General features: G+C 46.5%; 1 protein-coding gene across 1 annotated transcript in view; it reads right to left on the bottom strand.

The window, feature by feature from the left end:
• Positions 1–19615, bottom strand: part of CSMD3 (CUB and Sushi multiple domains 3) — a 1047538-nt gene that overhangs the window by 369924 nt on the left and 657999 nt on the right. Inside the window, exons 26-29 of the mRNA XM_085893781.1 lie at positions 19294–19485; positions 16649–16775; positions 15656–15858; positions 7088–7279 (exon numbers count right to left, since the gene is read on the bottom strand). Of these exons, the coding sequence (XP_085749907.1) occupies positions 7088–7279; positions 15656–15858; positions 16649–16775; positions 19294–19485 (714 nt within the window). The remainder of the gene's footprint in view (positions 1–7087; positions 7280–15655; positions 15859–16648; positions 16776–19293; positions 19486–19615) is intronic.

The raw sequence follows: 19615 nt of genomic DNA, 5'->3' as shown, positions 1-19615 counted from the left end.
AAATACGGTCTGGGAATGGACGGATTGAGGAAGAAATAATGCGAAGGAGGTGCGGAGATGACCAAGAAAAGGGATGAAATAAGGGAGAAGGCATGGAAATTGAGAGAGGAATTATGGGAAAAAACAACTGAGTTACATAAAAACCAAAACAAAGAAACGGGATTACCAAACGAGCTGAGGATGTTAAGAGAGGAAAGAAAGACAATGGAGAATGAAACGTTAAGGAACCACACTGTGCAGATCGAACAGTTAGAAGCTAAGGCCAGATTAAAGAGTGAGACGCAAGAAAGAATAATGAGGGAGACAACAAGATTGGAGAAGGAAGAACAAGAGAAACAGTGGAATAGAAAACACAAAGAACAAGGAATGAGACAGGAAAAGGAAATCAGCCAATTGAAGGAAACGACAAGATTGTAGAATGAAAAACATGAGGAACAGTGGGAGAGAAAACAAAAACGATATGAATTTGAAATCAACCAACTCGAGGAGAGAGCAAAGTTGGAATCCACAGAGATGGAAAAACTCCGGAAAGAGAACGAACAACTCAAAAAGCTCAGAGAGGAAGAATGACTCAAAAGGAGCCAGGAAGTGGAAAAGCGCAATAATATGGGATGTGTGACATCACAGGGAGTAATGTTAGTGGTGCAGGACTTAATTGACACCACTCGTCGGATGAAACAGCAATTAGGGCAAACCCTGATAAAGGAGACACAAATAAAAATGGAGACGAGGGAAATAACAGAGACAACGAAGGAAATAGAAGTATTGCCAGAGACACGGGAGATAGACCGAGTCGAGACTGAATTAAATAAAATGAAGGAGGGAACAGAGACGAAGATCCAGGGAGAAACTAATGAAAGTGAGGAAGAAACGGAAATAATAAACGAGGAGACGCAGACGCAGGAATTAAAAGAAATAACAGAGACGCGGGAGATAGAAAAAGTAGAGGAGAGACTACACGATAAAGACGGGGTGAAAGACGAGCACCCACACATGGAGTTAGCAATGGACAATGAGGGGGAGCTCGGGGAATGTCTCGTGGCCCGGTGCAAGCAGCCGGATCGCCTCCTTCAGGAATGGAGGGAGACGCTATGCTCCCTTGAAGCGGATCAAGACCAGGTGGGTCCGGTCGTGCCGAACGAGTTAGAGGGGGCGAGTGCTGTGGACGGGTTCACGTGGAGCTTGGGGGGTTTGGAGACCCCGGGAGTGCTTGAGGTAGTGCGAATCCCCAGCGTGGTCGGCGCGGTATGTGTGTTTACGAGTGTGGCCAAATGTGTGCTGAAAAGCGCGCCTAGCGAGGATGAAAGGCGTTGTGTGAAAGAGACCGCGTGTGTGAGTAATATGGTGTGCGTGGGTGAAAAGGAGTGCCTTAGTAAAAGGCCGTGTGTGAGAGGAGCGACAGCATGTGTGAGGTCGCTGTATGTGAGGGAGATGACGGTTGGCATGCGGGAACACGCAACCGCATGCCCGATTGTCATGGCGCAGTGTGTGAACGTCGTGGCATGTGGGAGTTTGTGCGCGAGAGTGCGACGAAGACGGTGCCTGACAGTGGACAAAGGCCGAGTAGCAGCCGTAGCTGTTTTGGGCACTGTGCCGGGTTTGCACGGCAGCGCACGCGGGGTTCGTGCTGTGCTACGCACGAGGCCGCCACGCGCGCATCTGCGTGAGAGAAATCCGGACCGGAAACGCACGCGGTGGATGTTAGCAGATCCCGCGGACAGACAGAAGGTAGGCTGGATTACGAATTTGGACCAGACGGGTTCTCCAGGCGAGCGCGCGTGTAAAGCTCCGACGAGCAGAGCACATGTGCTCGCATGGGGAACCCCTCAAAACGCGAGGCTTGTTTTTAATGCGCAGTGTGACGTCGTGGCTGCACATATGGTTGGAATCCGGCAGAAGGGGAATCCCTGCCGGATGTTACCCTCCGAGAAGGGACGAGGTGCGCGAAGCGCAAACAGCTGCCATGACGTCACGGGGAAAGAGTGCAGGTTGCGAGTTGCCGCGCTGGTGCAGGCATGAAAAAAAAAGCAAGTCTCGCTGTTTTGGGTGAACAGGATTCCCTGGGCAAGGGGTGGAAGACCCCCTTCCCTCGGGCACAGGAAGGAACTAGTCAGGGGGAAGGGTTAGCTTAGTTAGACTGGCTCCATGGGGAATGGATAAGTCCTCATGGAGCCCGTGGAATTGATTAGGTGGAGGGATTCAGTTTAGATTTAGGATGGGAAATGGATTTTTGAGGATTTGAGGACAGTGACAGACTTTGAGTGTGGAGTGGGGACGTAGCTTAGCTACGTAGTGTGAAAGGGAATGTGCTACGAGTTTAAGGGATGACGAGGGAGCACGAGGTAGTTATGGGATTTAGTGAGTAAGAATGGCAGTGTTCAGCGATGTGAGTGGTGAAATGAAACCAGTTGAGAAACAAACATGTTGAGTGAGTGAGGCCAGCGGGCCTGTGTGTATGGAGTTAATGTGGAATGCATGGTGCGATGAGTGATTGGGGGGAGGAGTGATTCTCACCCAAGGGACCCCAGGGTCAGTGTAAGTGAGTTAGTGGGTTAGTCAAATGGACAAAAAGAAGGTCGTTTTGCTGTTGGTGCGAATGTAGGCTCGAAACCCGTTTGGAGGGGTGCAGGAGCCCTGTTGACGGGCTGGGAGCGTGGCTGCGAACGGTGAGTATCGCTTCGTGGGTACCCCGGGCACCGGGCTAGTCGGCCGCGGTAGGCCAAGGGTCCAAGGGGGGCTGGGATAGCGTAGTGGGTACAGGTGGTCCCGCATGATGCGGGGCCCAGGGCGCCATTGGCCACCTGGGCAGTGCATTGGGCACGGGCACCCGGGGAAGGGGTCCGGGTCGCCAGCCTGCCACGTGAGCATCGAGGGGGAGTAGCCAGGGAGGACACTTCCCCAGTTTTTAGGGTGTTGGTAGGCTCGGAGACAGTAGCAGGGCCCGGGCGTGTCATTGTTGGAGAATCGGCAGAGGGTAGTTCCTGCCAAGGGAGCCACGCATCCCAGCCACGAAACCGTGCGAGGGCACGAGGGAAAATTGGAGGGCAAGGCCAAAAATTTGTGAGGGCACCAACACAGGCGATGGGAATCTTGGTTGGTAGAACCAGTAGATTAAGCAACAGGCACTTTTGGAAAGCCCCGGGGTAGTTTAGGAGTAATAAATGTTAGGGTAGATTAGGAAGTGTACCCTTCCGCACCATCCATCCCTTCGCTCTTGTTGTGGGCCACTGGACTCACCATGGTGAAGTAGATCGCTGACATCTGAGGAGGCCATGCTGAGGCTTTATCGGACCTCAACACAGGACACTAGCTCTCCTTTATTCCCCTCCAGGAAGGGAACGTAGGGGTTTGGAGTAGGCTTGGTAACACGGTCGGTTAGCTGGACAGAGACAATAAAGGGGGTTAGGGAGATGAATTTCTTCTTCCTCTTTCGGCTGCTCCTGTTAGGGGTCGCCACAGCGGATCATCCATATGATCCGCATAGTGATTTGGCACATGTTTTACACCGCATGCCCTTCCTGACGCAACCCTGGTCGCCTCTTGCGACACAGGGATCTGGTACACCTATTTTAACCGGGGTATACACCGGCCCAGTACACTGGTACTCATTTCGCCGACCTCGGAAGGATGACAGGCTGAGTCAACCCCCTGGTGTATTAATTCAGTGGCCCAACGGGGCTTGAACTCAGGACCTTTTGGATCCCAAGCCGCTGCCCTAACCACTGCGCCAACACCAGGCTTGGTTAGGGAGTTGAATTTATAGGGGAAATAAAAATAAAATAAAACAAACAAAAAAATAAGTTGGGGCTAAATTTGGGTGGATTTTTTGCAAACTAAGGGGGTGGGTATGGACAGAGACAGGCAAAGGCAATAGGTTGGGAGGGAGACAGAAGAGTAGGTCCGAGCCCACCTTCCGAGTGGCCAGCACCACCGCACTCCCTCCACGAACCTCCAGAACAAGGCCTGTGCCGGCCAGCTTCACCTGCCGGCCTGTTTTTTCTACAAGGCCTGTGCCGGTCAGCTTCACCTGCCGGCCTGTTTTTTGCTGCAAGGCCTGTGCCCGCCAGCTTCACCTGCCAGCCTGTTTTTGCTACAATGGCCTGTGCCGGCCTTGCCATGCCTTGTCTGCCTGCCTTTGCCTTGAACCCATGCCTGCTAGCCCTTTGTTGCATTTGCCCCATTTCTCCATCACCATGTGGGCCAGGATCATCTCGCAAGCTGCAGGGACTGCCCTGTAGGCAGCCACACCACGAGACTGCATTGATGCAGCCTGTGCTCCGTTCATTTTTTTGTTTGCTTGCATCAGTACCATCCAGTGTTCTGCAGGGACTGCCCTGTAGGCAGCCACATACAGGGACTGCATTGGTGCAGCCCGTGCACCGTTTGTGTTCACTGCACTCATTTCAAGGGGGAGGCCTAGGACTGCATTGGTGCAGCCGGCCACATTCCCTGTCACCTGCATTTGTTCCATGAGCCAGAGACTGCGTGTGAGCAGCCTGGCTCCCTGTTTGAAGAATGGCCTGTGGGATGGCGCATAGCTGCCGGGTTTGGGTGAGCTGCCTTCAGCAGCTGAAGACATAAAAAGGTTTTGTGGCAGACAACGGGGCCTTTTGAATAGGCCCCGAAGATATCCGACCTTCAGCTGCGGGGGCACTCACCCTCAAAATACTGCTGACATTGCTATGTGTCCTTTTTCCCACAGAGTGCATCAGTCATGCCATGGTTTAGTGTTACATGTATGAGGATAAGGTTAAGGAAAATTGTACATGACTTTTGCGCCCCCCTGCATGTTTGTCTTAGCGCCCGCAATTTATTTAAGTCATCCGCATGAGTGGGTTTGTTTAGTTAGTTACTCAGCCCGTAGGTTATTTATTTTTGGGACATGAATACACTAAATGTCGCACTCAGGGATCAGAAGATAAAATGTACGAGGGGAAACTTACACATGATGGCACACGAACATTTGACGACTCAGGACGAGTCTGTAAAAAGGGGAGGGGGTAGTGTTACGGCTGTGGAAATTCGCAGAGCACCATCCAGGTCCTTTGATTAGTTATGCCAATAAGTCTGTGTTCAGATAGATTTCCCCACCGATGTCTAAGGGTATTATTCGTGTGATCAGGGCTGTGATCTTTGAGTTAGCCGTTATTCTTTTGCTATTGTTATTTTGGACCAACCACTTTACAACAACCACCTCCACCAGCAACATCGTTCTGACCAACCACTTCACAACAACCACCTCCACCACCAACATCGCTCTCATCAACCTCATCACAACAACCACCTCCACCACCAACATCGCTCTGATCAACCGCTTCACAACAACCACCTCCACCACCAACATCGCTCTCCACAGCCACCCTCACACAACCACCTTCTCCACAGCGCCAACCACAGCCACCATCTCCTTAACCGCATCTCCCCCAATACCCAACAATGAAACAACATTGCTTCACCTTCAACTCCGCGGGCGCCGCCATCTTTGAGCCGGCAATGGCAAGATTGCTGCAAACAGATGCGGGGGTTTCCGCGTTGCTAGCGACGGTGATTTCTACCACGTCCGCTCTCCCTTCAGCGTCGATGATTCCTATCACGTCCGCTCGCCCCGAACCTCGCCTCGGAATTTGGATCAGGAGAGTGTGAGTGGCGGAGCCAGTGGGGGTCAGAGGTCAAAGTGCGGAGATCAGATCTCGCCTCACGAACCCTATAAAAAGGCACACAGAGCACCAGTTCAGGCAGTCGAGTCGGTCAGGGTTTGGAGCTTGTGAGGAGCGGAGCTCGAGTCCAGTGGAGGGCAGTGGAAGTCCGGGTTCGCTGAGGAGATGGAGTTGGGAGCACAGCAGGCCAGCCATGCCACGCGGAACTGCGCATTCGTGTGGGACGTGGGGAGAGCCAGAGAGAGGTCGCCAGCCAGCATCAAATGGTCCACGGTGATCGGGCTTTGGGACAGTCTGAGCAGCGCTGAGGGACGGACGGGCTCTTAAAGAGAGTATCAACTCTGAAAGAGCAAAAGACCCGTTCGTTCCTCTGAGGCGTTGCCGGCTGGGCCCGAATCACCAGGCCGTCAGACGAGGCCTGGGCTGGACCGCGATCACAACAGTTGCCGTGGGGATGAGACGCGCGGGTCGCCCCAGCGAGGAGAAGGTAACCAGCGCGGCCTCGAGGAGCCTCTGCGGTTATCACAGCTTTGTGAAATAAAGACCCAAGAGGACCAGTCTACCCCTTGTCTGTCCTGGGGTTTTTCCTTGCTTTTGAATGAATGTTGTGGCGCCATGTCTGCAAGTCGAACTGTAAAGTGACTGTATATAATAAAGAGACGGTGGTAGCTCTTTGTCTTGCGCGCGTCTTGCCCTACCCCCATTCGTTGTATAATTGCATATGTGCATGCCTGCATTTGTGGCTTATTCAATAAATGTGCCTGTTTAAATGTTAACCCGTTCGTTGTGTCCTCTTTCCCTAATTGAACTGCCATATTGCACTCGGAATATAGTTGGTTTTTAAATAGCCGGGAAAGTGGTCGGGTCCAATGGGGCTCGCGATAACACCCCGCTCGGTTATCCCAAAACGGAGCGAGCTGCTTAAGCGGCTCGTGTCCCAGCGGCCCCGTTGAGGTACAGTCTCTTGGTAGTCTGCCCACGCAATGAATTAGGTATATAGACAATTCGGCGATTGACCCTGTCGTGCGCGGGTTGAATATTGACTAGGCTGTGGTGTGCTTAAAAACACACCCATGGCTAGTTTCCGGCATTGATCTGGAAAACTGCGACTGGATTGTCCGTTCGGTGGGCGAGGCTGCCGCTATTAGTTAAACGCGGTCGTTCGCACGCCAGCGGGCGATAAACCACAATAATATCTATGGCACTTTTTGGAATCAGCAGAAATATTTCACCAGCTGTAAAGTCCATACAAAATAAGCACATAAATAAATGGCTAATATAATGGGAAATGGATGCTTGTAAAAGTAATTCTTTCAGAAAACAGAATTTATCTCTACTTCAGGATAAATGAAGCATTTTTTTTGTTTGCTTGGATGTTCTCAGGTATAAATACGAATATAGTAGTTATTACCTTGGATAAGAAGCCATACCTATGCAAGATGGAGGATCAGGAACCCAGTAATAACGGCCATGTTTCTGGATGCACGTGATGGTGGTGGCACCCTGTCTCTCATAACCATCTTCACACTCAAATGACACCGTGTTTCCAGGCGCCAGGCCCATTCCACGTCTCGTACCATTCAATGGAGTCCTTGGGTCACGACACGACTGAGCCACAGCCGCTGGTTAAGAGATGAATCAAAACAAGAAAGAAAAGGAAATGAACAATTAACCATGAAAGAGTTAAATTTAATTTAAAAAAAACATACAGAATTAGTTTAACGTGATTTTTCACATCAATTTTTCTTTTAACTGCCATACAAGGAATTATCCCACACTTTTTGACAGCTTACTATGCACGGACTCTTGTAAAAATTGATCATCAGAAAAATAATTATTAGTACAAAAAAGCTACTCATTTATGTTATTATCAAACATCTCAAAGTTGATGAGGTTGAGAGGCTGATTACCCCAATCGGCTGATGAGTTTGAGGCCGATTAGCTCTTGACTGTGAAATGCCCATCCTTTGTTGGTGCAATACATGGAAGTATCCAGAATGACATCATACAATGTTTATCGACAAAGTGACCCAGTTCCTGCTTGTCTGCAATTGAGAGTGACAACAGACTTCCTTTCAGGAGTAGTTGTAGAATCTTTATTCTTTGAGAAAGGACAGTCCACTGAACACAAGACAATAGTCTATATTCATTAATATTTAATTTTTATAATAATTATAAATTCTGCCCTTACATATTCTACTCTGGGACACTAGTGCTCAGATTATTTGGTCCCACTTTGATATGACATATCCTTCAAACTATGATTTGTCCTGAACTAATCAGCTGCACGCAATCAGAAAAGCCAAACGTAGATTAGTTATCTTTTAGACTTGGCCATATTTTGAAAATACATGAGATATATTTATAATCATGTAATTGTAAATAAATTTTTTTTTTTTATAACATGGTAATTTATTTGGCACTAAAGATATATAATTTTTTTTGCTGTGTAATATTCACTTATTTAGATTTGTTAATTGACAGCAGAGGTAGCTGCATCCTGGAATTTGCAGTTGACCTGATGGAGTCATTCGTAGCCTGTGTTGTCCATAAGGAATTTGTTAATCTTAGAATGATCAATGGGATAACGATTTTCCCAAAATCACGTTTGAACTTCAGTATACTTTGTTTCACCGGTCGTTCGAAGGTGTCACCGGTCTCGGCTCTTCTTCTCCACTCCCCACCCTCGCTCTGCTTTTTCTTCTTTCTACAAACTAGTAATTATACTCGGTGGTTCTATAACCATAAGCTGCTAGATTTGTCCCATGCAAGATGGTGCAATATATGGAAGTATCCAGAAATTTCTCGAACTCCTGCAATCTTTCCACACCCCTTAAAGTCTATATAACTACAACCAACTTTTTACACTGTTCAACTTTTGAAATAAACATCTCCCTTCAACAAACAATACAGTCATAATGTATATAATAAACAATTTGTTCCACATCAAATCACAAGTATTCAAGAGCTTCACCAAAGCATTAAATCAATACACCATCTAACAGACCCTCATAAAGAGTTAGTGATAAGACATTTGAGCTTATACGCTGCAGCCACCTTTTTAATACTCTCCATGTGTCAAGGTGACCAGCCATTTAAAAAAAAAACAACATTCCTGACCTTTAAGCAGCACATAGTCTATTAACTGCAAGCCTCTTTCCCATGATTGGCATGGATCGCTGGCACCAGTTTTCAAATCATGAAAATAAACACAGCATGGCACTCTCATACCACATTTATATGACAATGCTTTCCACTGGAGCAAAGCCAGTTTTGTCACAATTCATGCATTTACACTATCTTTTGTTATCTCAGTTTAACGATGCATTCCATTTTCGGGACAGCAACTCGGGCTCAGGAAAAGCTTGTAAATGTGACGTCATGCAGTTTCATTCTTAAAAAAACAAATAGGGTCTGCAGACTGTTCATGGTATCAAAAGTTTGTTTTACAGGAACTCACCACTGGTAGGGATGGAGGATGAAATGAGATGCTGATATCACCACAACCATCTCCAAAATAGATAACAAATAAATGTGTGAATGAATGGTGTGCCTATCATCCAAGGCAAGCAAGCAGAACCTACCGTCATGAAAAAACTCACTTCTACTCAAACCGGTCCCCCCCCCCAACCCCTTAAAAAAGAAAAGAAATTCGACTTGATGCTGTAAAAAAAGTTGAATACTGAAAATCTAGAATATAAAATCCAAAACACAAAATGCAGAACATACAATCAAGCCCACAAAAACCAGAAATAAAGAAAGAAAAAGAATCGAGAACATACACACCAAAAAAAAATGTAGAATAAATGGAGAGTGCAAAATCCAGAAACGCAACACCTAAACACTAATACTGCATATACAAAATGGAGAACAAAAAATCCAGTACACAAGAAAGAGATGAGGTGAGGGCAAAAAGGAAATGTGCTAACAGGGGCAACAGGTATACATAACTGAATGAATAAGAGAGGCGAGAGAGATATAAAGAGAGAGGGAGAGAGTGAGAGTGAGGGTGAGAGTGAGAGTGAGAAGGGAAAACAGACTATTGAAAGGAGGTAATGGGGATAAAAAAAAACACATCTCTGGTAGGGATGGAGGATGAAATGAGATCTTAATATTCTGCCAATTTGAATCCCTGGAGTGAAGGGTGATATTTAACCACCTCGCAAACGTCAGGTCAGGTGAGGCATGGGAGCATGTGCCAGAGCAGCACGTCGCTGTGTTAACTTTTCACAGGTACTCCAGATGCCTCCGTCAGGCCAACCCACAGGCAGATGCCTGGCCCAACTCTATCTCCTTGAGATGCTGACAACCTGCTGCAATCACGAGGTATGTGGTCAACCCATTGGCCTCCTCCATTCATGAGGCTCCCTCACTGAATCAGGTGAGCAGGATCAGTGTCAGGCAAATGAGCCACATGTCCATACAGCCACAGCTGACACTCACAGACGATATCGGTAACAAATCTCATTTGAGTCTCTCACAGCAACCACTCGTTGGACACAAAGTCAAACCAGCACGAGCTAAAGATTCTCCGAAGAGACCTGGGACCAAATGAATTAAGTCCCCATCTCAGAACCCTGGTCAGAGTCCAAGTCACACATATGTAGAGCAAGACTGGAAGCACCAAGGACCTGAAGACTCAGACTTTCGTCCTCCTGCACAGGTACCGACAGCACTAAACCCCTTGATCCAGTGAATCCATGACTCCCTCGGCCTGATCCAGACGTCTACTGACCTCTGGCTCACAGCCAGCAAAGACATGAATATCACTGCCAAGGTAAGTGAATCTCTCCACAACCTCAACATCCACACCACAAACAGACACAGACAGGACAGCAGCATCCAAGATGTCATTGAAAGCCTGGATCTTAGTTTTGACTCAGGAAACACATAATCCCAGCACCTCAGACTCTTCATTCAGCACCTCGAGGGCCCCCAAAAGGATATCCAGAGTCTCCGCTAAGTTGACCATGTCATCTGGGAAATCAACGTCAGAGATCATGAAATTCCAAAACAATGCACCGCAGCATGAATTCTCCGACATCCTCCCCAAAATCCAGTCCACACAAGCGCTGAAAGTGTGGGGGCCAGTACACACCCCTGATGAACTCCAGCAACAACTGGAAATAAGTCAGAGATGGTACCACCACACATCACAGCACTCTCAGTACCAGAGTAGAGTGCAGACATCAGATCGATCAGTTTTGGTGGCACCCCACGAAGACCAAGAATCCTCCAGAGGACATCGCGATTCACTGAATCGAACACTTTACAGAGATCAACATAGGCTGCAAGCAGCCCCTGCTGAAACTCTTGTCTGCGTTCGGTGAGGACCCGAAGAGCAAGAATACGGTCAATCATTGACTTCTTTGGTGTGAAGCCTGACTGTTCTCGGCGCTAGTGCTCAAGCAGATGGTGGCTTACCCTATGAATAATTATCTGAGCAAATACCTTGACTGGCACTGAGAGCAGCATCACATCTCGGTAGTTGTTGCAATCTTGGCGATCACCTTTCTCTTTCCAGAGAGAGACACCAAGGCCCCTCTCCCAGTCAGTTCTGATGATGCCTGTGTTCCAGGCAGAGCACAGAACTGCAAGCAACGACATGAGTACAGCATTTCAACCAGCCTTGAGAAGTTCAGCATGAATGCCACAGATCCCAGGAGTTTTACCCTATTTCAACCAGTTCACCACAGCCTGTGTTTCCAGAAATGAAGGTGGATCACATTTGATTGGAGGGACAGCAATAGGAATAGTAACACCCCTGACATCCAACTGAACAGCCAGTAGATTAGCCTGATACAGCCGTTCAAAGTAACTTGCCAAGTGGGACTTCATTTCAGATTCCTCCTTCAAGAGCCCACTACCCTCCGTTCCAACTGTAGTACGCCGAGGGCCGGGCTTGGAGGAACACAATGCCTGAATTACCTTGTAAGCAGGACAAGAATCAGTTGGCCACAGGTGATGCTCTACCCCCTCATAGATTCCTCTCACATCGGCCTCTTTGTCCACCCATAGTGCACATACATTTTTACGACTCAACCACCTGAACAGCTCAATTCTGTGATTCAGCCTGGTCCTGCAACTCTGGGCAACGGTATCTAATTTCCGTTGACAGAAAAAAATTCTTCCTCGCCCGACGGTGAGTTCCAAGACATCCACCGGCAACATCAAGGATGGTGGTCCTCTGAAGGCACCCCAAAACTCTTCAGGATTCCCCAAAGCACCCAGACCCCCCAAATTCCCACTCCTCCTGTTCGCAAATTCCTCAGCTACCTTCTCATCCTTGAGCTTGCCAACATCCAGCCGAGGCTGGGATGCTACCATTCTTCCGGATTTAATCTGCAACTTCAGAATTGCGACAACAAGCCTGTGGTCAACATTGAGGAACTGAGCAATCCGGTAGACCCTGCAGTTGTGGATCATCCTCCAGTGACCATCAACGAGCACATGGTCAATCTCCTTTGCCACACCGCTAGCATTGGAATACCAAGTCCAGCAATCAAGCCTGTGGGTGCTGAAACCATGAACCAGCCACCTGAAGTCTATGACTTCTTGCAATGTCAAGGAACTTAGTGCTATTCTGGTTTACAGTTGCAGACCCAACACATGTATCATAACCATCCCTATCCATTCCAGTTGATGCAGTGAAATCCCCCAATGCTTGAAGAGTATCTTGCCTGGGGTGATGATCAACCACAGATTCGAGCGTGGCATGGAATTCATCCTTCACGTTGAGATCACTTGTCCGGCTCAGTCAAAGCATATACAGAGACCAGGGAAACGACACCCAAGGAGTGATGAATCCTTAATCTCAGAATATGCTCGTTGACCGGTGCTACCTCAATCATCACTGGAATCCGCTTATTGGACACAGCTACAGCAACTCCTTGGGCATGGTAACCATCAGTGACCAGACCAATAGTAGGTGTCACCAACCACCATGATCTCACCATTATCAGGTCTACAAACCACAGAGAGTGCTGCAATACCGATGTTCAAACGCTTGAGCTCAGGTGATAACATAGACAGGTGATCATCCTCTCTTAGTGATGAGCCATTCTAGGCACCCACCCGAAGGGACTGCCTCAGGTTAACCCAAGGAGACCGCCGTCTGGTGGACGACACCTCAGCACCACCCTGACACACATGACTACAATCCAACCCAGGAAGGTTACCCTGTGTGTTTCCTACTATCTTCAAAAAGTGGAGGTCTGAATGCTTTGCCTCAATTCCATCATCTAGTGAGCTTCCCTGCAAAGGGCAGCTGCACAGGAGGTACTTCCACGGAGTGGGTTTTCAGTTTTCTTTGCCATTTTAGTGTGTTTGTGGATTGAATGGTTTTATGGTGGCCGGAGTGCAAATCCTGCCACCATCCTCCTCCAAAAAAGTAACCCAACTGCAAGAGGAAGTCCGCAGACACAGTTGGGCACTAGAAATGGATGGCTGTTGGCTTGGAAGGAGCTCCACCGTCCTTCTCGCAAAAGCAGTTCCACAAACTGAAGAAAAGATAAACAAAAGAGTTGAGATGTGCAGTCAGCCTATATTTTTGGAGTTTAACCAGCTGGGAGTTGCTGGACGAATGTATGTCTCCTGGGGAACGTACCGACCTGGCGAGGCATATGTGAGAGCAACGTGCCTTGTGCCTCTGCCTCATCCCAGGAGATGCCAATATGTTGAGAGCTTAATATCCCACAGTATGCATGAGAGATGTATGTGATGATGGGTTGTCAGCCCATAGGGGAGAGCAATTCTTCTTTTTCTTCTTCTTCTTCTTCTTCTTCTTCTTCTTCTTCTTCTTCTTCTTCTTCTTCTTCTTCTTCTTCTTCTTCTTCTTCTTCTTCTTCTTCTTCTTCTTCTTCTTCTTGCATCTGGCTGTGTGGAGCAATAGTCCATTGATGCTCTGGACAAAAGCCTTGTCAGCTCTGTGTTGTTCTGCTTTTGCATAGAATGACTTGGAACAATAGAGAATGTGCGGTCTGTGGCTGTCTTTTTGGGGCACATTTTGCGACATGTCAACACAGGAGAGGGCCTGGCTGATGATGAGGGCGAGAAATTAAATCGCCTGAACCTCTTCCATTGGATTCATTCTCTAATCCTTCTGAAGTCAATGCCTGAGACTGAGATTTTGCATGGTTGAAATACCTGTTCCATTTATCAGACAATCATCTAATCAATTGTAGAACAGCAGAGAGTGATGCATCTCCTGCTTGCATGTCAAGGGGATGGAGTACTGGACGATATAAAATGGAATCTTTGGCAAAGTGGAAGATGGGGTTTCCACAGCAACAAATATGTAATTTACATAGATTGGGACCAATACATTGCCCTTTCACATCACCTTGGTCTACTCATTCTCCAATGGGAAAGGAGAGGGAAGTCTGTTTTTAGCAATGCATTGATTGCATGATGGAAGTCGTCAGAAAGGTAAGTATGAAGGTGGCCTTGCATGTCACCGACAGCAAGCTTGGTAAGCAGGCCAGGATGCCCGAGGTATTTCTAGGAAGACAATGGTGACCTCTTCTTTGAAATTCAACATCTCCCCACCCCCAACCCCCTCCAGACCATTGTTTGGAAAGAAGCATTAACACATCTAAAGTTACATGACCAGACATTATCCAAACTGATGGTCAGAGATCAGGCTGTTAAAAAGAAGGGAAAACTTGATGTCAGCAGCAATGATGGATTCCATCACTTTTCCTTGAAAATGGAGGTAACCTTACTGACTCCGAGCTAAGCGTAAACGTTTTTTCCACTGTTCATGGGAATGAGAGTGATTTTAGGTATCTTACACGCAGACAGAAGGTGACTAAAGGTGAAGGACAGTGTGAATAGAGCACAAAAAGGAGAAGTAAGAGCAACGGAGCAGGCTTCATGGAGGGTTCAAACTGCATTTCCCATTTGGTCATTTATTGTGCTTAACAAACTGTTATAATTGAGAGTTACAATTCCTCCAAGATGTCTCACTGAATTTTGATCATAAATTTTTTTTCTACATTTCACTTGCTCATCATATCAAGTTGGCAATTACCGAGCAAAATGAGATTGCACAACAAAATTGTTTTTCATTATAACGAGTATTTCTTAAAATACTGTATAACTCTTCTGTGTCAGTAAGACAAGGACATTAGGTGAAATCAATGTACTTATAAAATTAATTACAATGACATTCGTATATACTGGACAATTCACATACGATGTGGGATTGTTTTTTCCCCCCATCATTGTGAGCCATGCACAGATTGGAACGCAAACCGTGACGTGGGTTTATGGCGGTCGTGCATATGATTTTTTGTTTTTGTTCATTTTTACACAAGGGTGACAACCATAGAAGAGCAATGTTAAATTGGCTGAGTGGTGGGTAAGCGTGGCAACAATTGGACACAACCGGCAAGGGGACAACAACATTTTGAAGCAACATTTCCATCTACCCTGGAATAAAAAATGGAATCCTCACTACATGCTAAGGTTTAACCAAGGAGTCTTCCTTTTACTGCAATTCACATTCTATATTGCAAATTTCTTGTGCAACACAATTCCTCACATTGTGTTTTACATATCTGTAAGCTGCGTTATCAAATGCTTATGTTTTGGCCCTTCGTAAAAACTGCCAGTAAGGAGGTATGTCAGGAAGAATCACAAGACGCAACAACAAAATAAATTCCATATACCTTCCCACACCCGCCACAACCCCTCCAAAAAAAAAATCACAGAGGTAGATAAAGGAGATGGCTATATGAACCTTAATGGCCATTTTAATCCCAACTACAGCATACGATGAAAATGACAAATTGCAAAAGATAAAGTAAAAACACATCGAGACAGTCAAGCATAAATCATACTCAAAATAAATCAAGAAATCAGACAAGTAACTCAAGAGTTGTTTTATGTCTTGGGGAAATGGTGATGGACATGGAAATTATCAAACACCTACACTGCCCTGATCCCCTCCCCACCCCCAAAATGCGCATTCGTGTGTGAGAAGTACGTGTGCGTACAGGAGAACTGTATGGAGAAACCCGTGCGGCTGATGAAGAAGTCAGAGTCGAACTGCAGAGTGAGCACGTTCTGGGACGAATGCACATCACCGGGAAGCTCCGAGCCGCTGATCTCTTTGAGCAGGGCGGCTCCTTGTCCGGCTCCGTCCCACACACGCAAGCGGTCGTGTCCTGGCTCCGTGTCGAACACCACAAAGTGCAGGCTGTGCAGAGAAAGGGCATCGGGTCATCATTCTCAATCGTACTTACATCTGCTAGTAGCTTTCATCAGATATGCTACACTCCAACTGCTGTTGCCATGAAATTACAAAAGTGTTGCCATTTTAGCGGACAAACTTGTACACGCTAGTTTTGAGTAAATGACTTACATTATGTTGGACCAAAGCTTTCCTTATTGTTATATAATCTCCAGAGTGCTAGAGCTGGGTACCATTTACAAAGCCATAAAACTCCTGTTATTTGAAGTCGTTTTACAACTGGTCTTTGGGGGAAGAAAAAACTATATATACACTTTTTGCTTGTGCAGCTTCTTTTCAATTGGCCTTCTTTGGTTTTGTTCTCGCTCTGAGGGCACTGCTTCATGATTTGTAAAGATAGTGTAAAAGATTCTTCATGCTATTTAATTAGCAATTGACATGAAATCCTGCTAAAAAGGCCTCTCCAAAAACAAAGCAAGCATAAAATTGAATGATCTCTCCGTCTACACGAATGACGTGAAAGGAGCATTGCAAAAGACAATGCTTTTTGCCCTTCGCCATGTCATATCCTCAGCTGTGTCGAGCTCCACATTACATGGACTTTGGAATATTGTTCATCAAATATTGGAGATTAGAAATGCCTGCATGTTGTTGATAGCCTCACTTATATTATGCAAAAAAATTCTGGCAATTTTTTTTCCCCCCTAAAACACGATGGTATTTACGCACATACTGTAAAGATGACTTGTTGCATTAAGGAACTCAGCCGGACGGCAGGCCTGCCTAACCCTCTTACCTGATGGTGTGGCTCAGATGTGCCTCGATGGTCCATGTGCAGTGGAGGTTGTGTCCATAATGTGAGGGGTAATCAGGAGAGACGATGCGTCCTGAGGTTTCACCTTTGATTTCACCGCCACATTCAGCTGTGTGGTGACAAGCAGCCCTTTCATCAATGTTATGATTTAAAACCAGCACCGACAACGATGGCAAGCATGGCTAACTGTTTCACACAAGCTGGTGCAGAATTGAAGTACTTTCATTCATAAAAGGTGGGTTTGCAAGATGAGAGAAATAATCTCACTGCTTCAATAAAATCATTTTAATACAATAAATTTCCACCGACACGTCACACACAGAGCGACTATTGAGAGGCTTAGATTGTGATAATCATGGTCCTTGTTGCAGCCCAATCTCCATATTATGTGACAAAAGTGGAGAATAAGATAACATGCATCCCTTGATGTCTGGTTAAATTCCAACCAGCCTTGGATTAGGTGGGACTGTTTATCAAAATTTTGTTAATTTACACAATCATAAGCAGGATTTATTTGGCCGCAAACAAAATATTGTGAGATTATGAGGGTGGAAAAGATTTGACCTGAACTTTCACTGACAAAATGGCAGAGCAAAGTATGTACGCAGTATTAACAATTCTTGAGAACCATTTCTCATAATCACGCATTTCCTGTTTTCATGTCGGTATTGAAAGTCAAGATGATGGCAACCGAGGTAACAAAGAAGGGGGAACAGCAAATATTGATGGAATTTCCGGCCAAAGAAAACATCAAACCCATTCAAATTATGGTTGATAGGCTGCCAAGAATGGTGACTATTGCCTGTCAAGGAAATCAATTTTAAAGAGCACTGTGGGAGGCAAGAAGATTTTGAGGACCAGGCTGATAATCCATAATAATGCCCTGCCGTGGCTACATACATGTTGTGTGCTAAATAATTTATACTGATAAGGTATACAAAAGTTTCCACTTTTGTCAGACGTGCATGCACCCAAAGCTGGAAAATACTGTTACGTTGGAGGGGGTATGTATTAGGTAGACGACAAGTTAGATGCTCCGTGTGCTCGAGTAGCTTCGAACATTATTCTGTAACAGGGATCTGTTCGGGTGAAATCTTGTTATCATGTCCGCTGTGAGAGGAGCAGTGTTGCCATGAACATTAGGTAGAAAAGTGTTGTTTGTTTTCCTTCTCTCTATAAAGAAGGTGAGGCTCCAGGTGATTCAAGAAGAAAGGGGATATTTTTGGATGTGTTTCTATCCCGTGTGGGGTGATAACCCTTGCCCTCCACAAACCTTGCATCCTACACTCTTCATTATAGGCATGCAATCCAGTGGCAGCATTAGAAGGACCCAGGAGGGCATACTGCAATTGGCAAAACGGGAAGGTGTCGCAAGATTGGTACGCGTAGTGCAGGTGATAACAGTGCGTACTCGTGGCATCACCCTGGCGGCGACATCATACCCCCTCTCACTGACTGGGACTGCTGTGTGAGCAAAGGACGTTCAGAGGTGCAGCGTGGCCATGGGTGGAGGTGCTAAAAGACCCAACACACGTGCTGCTCGCTCTCTTTCTTGGGGTTTCGTGCATAATGGGGATTGTCTCTCCTCGTTTGGGCTTTATAAGCTTTGTGTACCACACGGCGGTCCATTGCTTTCTCTGGCTACCCGATATACAAGCCTGCCTGCCATTTCACTTTCCCTGTTCACTTCACCCATTGGACGCTTCACCTGTTTGCTGGTCCATGCCATGGCTGGAGATCCGCTTCGGTGGAGCGCCATTACCTGGTATGGATATTGTTTGATAAAAGACCTCACGTGGTTTACCCAGTGTGTGTGTGTGTGTGTGTGTGTGTGTGTGTGTGTGTGTGTGTGTGTGTGTGTGTGTGTGTGTGTGTGTGTGTGTGTGTGTGTGTGTGTTATTGTGGCCATGAGATTTTATCTTGTATTAAGTGCTTTTTGTTCTTGTTATAAAGGTTGTCCATTTATTTGTTTGCATGCATTTGTGTCCATCTATCTTTTGGTTCAGGATTCTCTGGATTTGTGGTCTTGTGCTTTTTCGGCAAATAAACCTGTTAATTCTTAAGAGTGCATTTTGTGTGGTGATCCGACCTTTGCAAACCTCAAACCAGATAAACCACTTTGGCATGGTTTTGGGTAAATCCCTGGGGGAGGTTAAAACCGGTAACATTCCCTTTGAAAAGACCGTCAGAATTTGCAATTCCAACCGGGCCACATTAGGAACTAACTCCACTTGATTCCTTTGTGCGATTCAGCATATCCTTTGGGGAATTAAATTACAAGACCCCCACTGTCGACAGGTCAGCATTAGAAGACCCGCCGATGAGATGATACCTTGAAGAGCAACACAACTTTCATAATTTAAATATACAAACAAGCTAGGTTCGGAATGCAAACAAAAGTCCGGGTCTATTATGAAGCTTCCTCGCAAACAAAGTTGTCTTCTAAAGTGTTTATGCAATATTCACAAACACCTTGAGGTGTAAACCACAGCATATTGCCTAGTTCTTCTAAATGTTTGACTGGCATTTGAAATGCTGCCATTTTGATCAAAAAGCTGCACTTGCTTTCTGCCACAAGTATTTTACGGATGGCGACACAAATGTACCAGAAGGGGTCTGCTTCTTACCCACGCAGGTAGGCAGAGGGTGATCCCAGGCTCGACGCTCCCCAGCCATACATAAGAGCTTTTTGTTCCCACGTAGCGTGTATCCAGGATCGCAGCCGAATGTGACGGCTGCGCCGGCAAAATGGCCCTGGTCATGTACGTTGTAGCCAAACTGCGGAGTGCCAGGGTCTTCGCAGCTTGTAAGGGGAAAACCTGTGTGCGGACAGAGATCCCATGAATGCCTAAGCAGAACGATAACCTAAGGAGCCAGTCAGGGTCCAAGTCACTCCTTTTTGGCCATGCTGGATAAGTCTTCTCCTCAATGCAAGATGTGTGAATTAAA

This window comes from Eptatretus burgeri, chromosome 9 (genome assembly GCF_056783735.1).
Source record: "Eptatretus burgeri isolate ZD-2024b chromosome 9, Ebu_testis_v1, whole genome shotgun sequence".
NCBI classification, from domain to species: Eukaryota; Metazoa; Chordata; class Myxini; order Myxiniformes; family Myxinidae; genus Eptatretus; species Eptatretus burgeri.
Note: the sequence above shows the minus strand (reverse complement) of the source record. Positions and strands in the feature narration are given on the sequence as shown.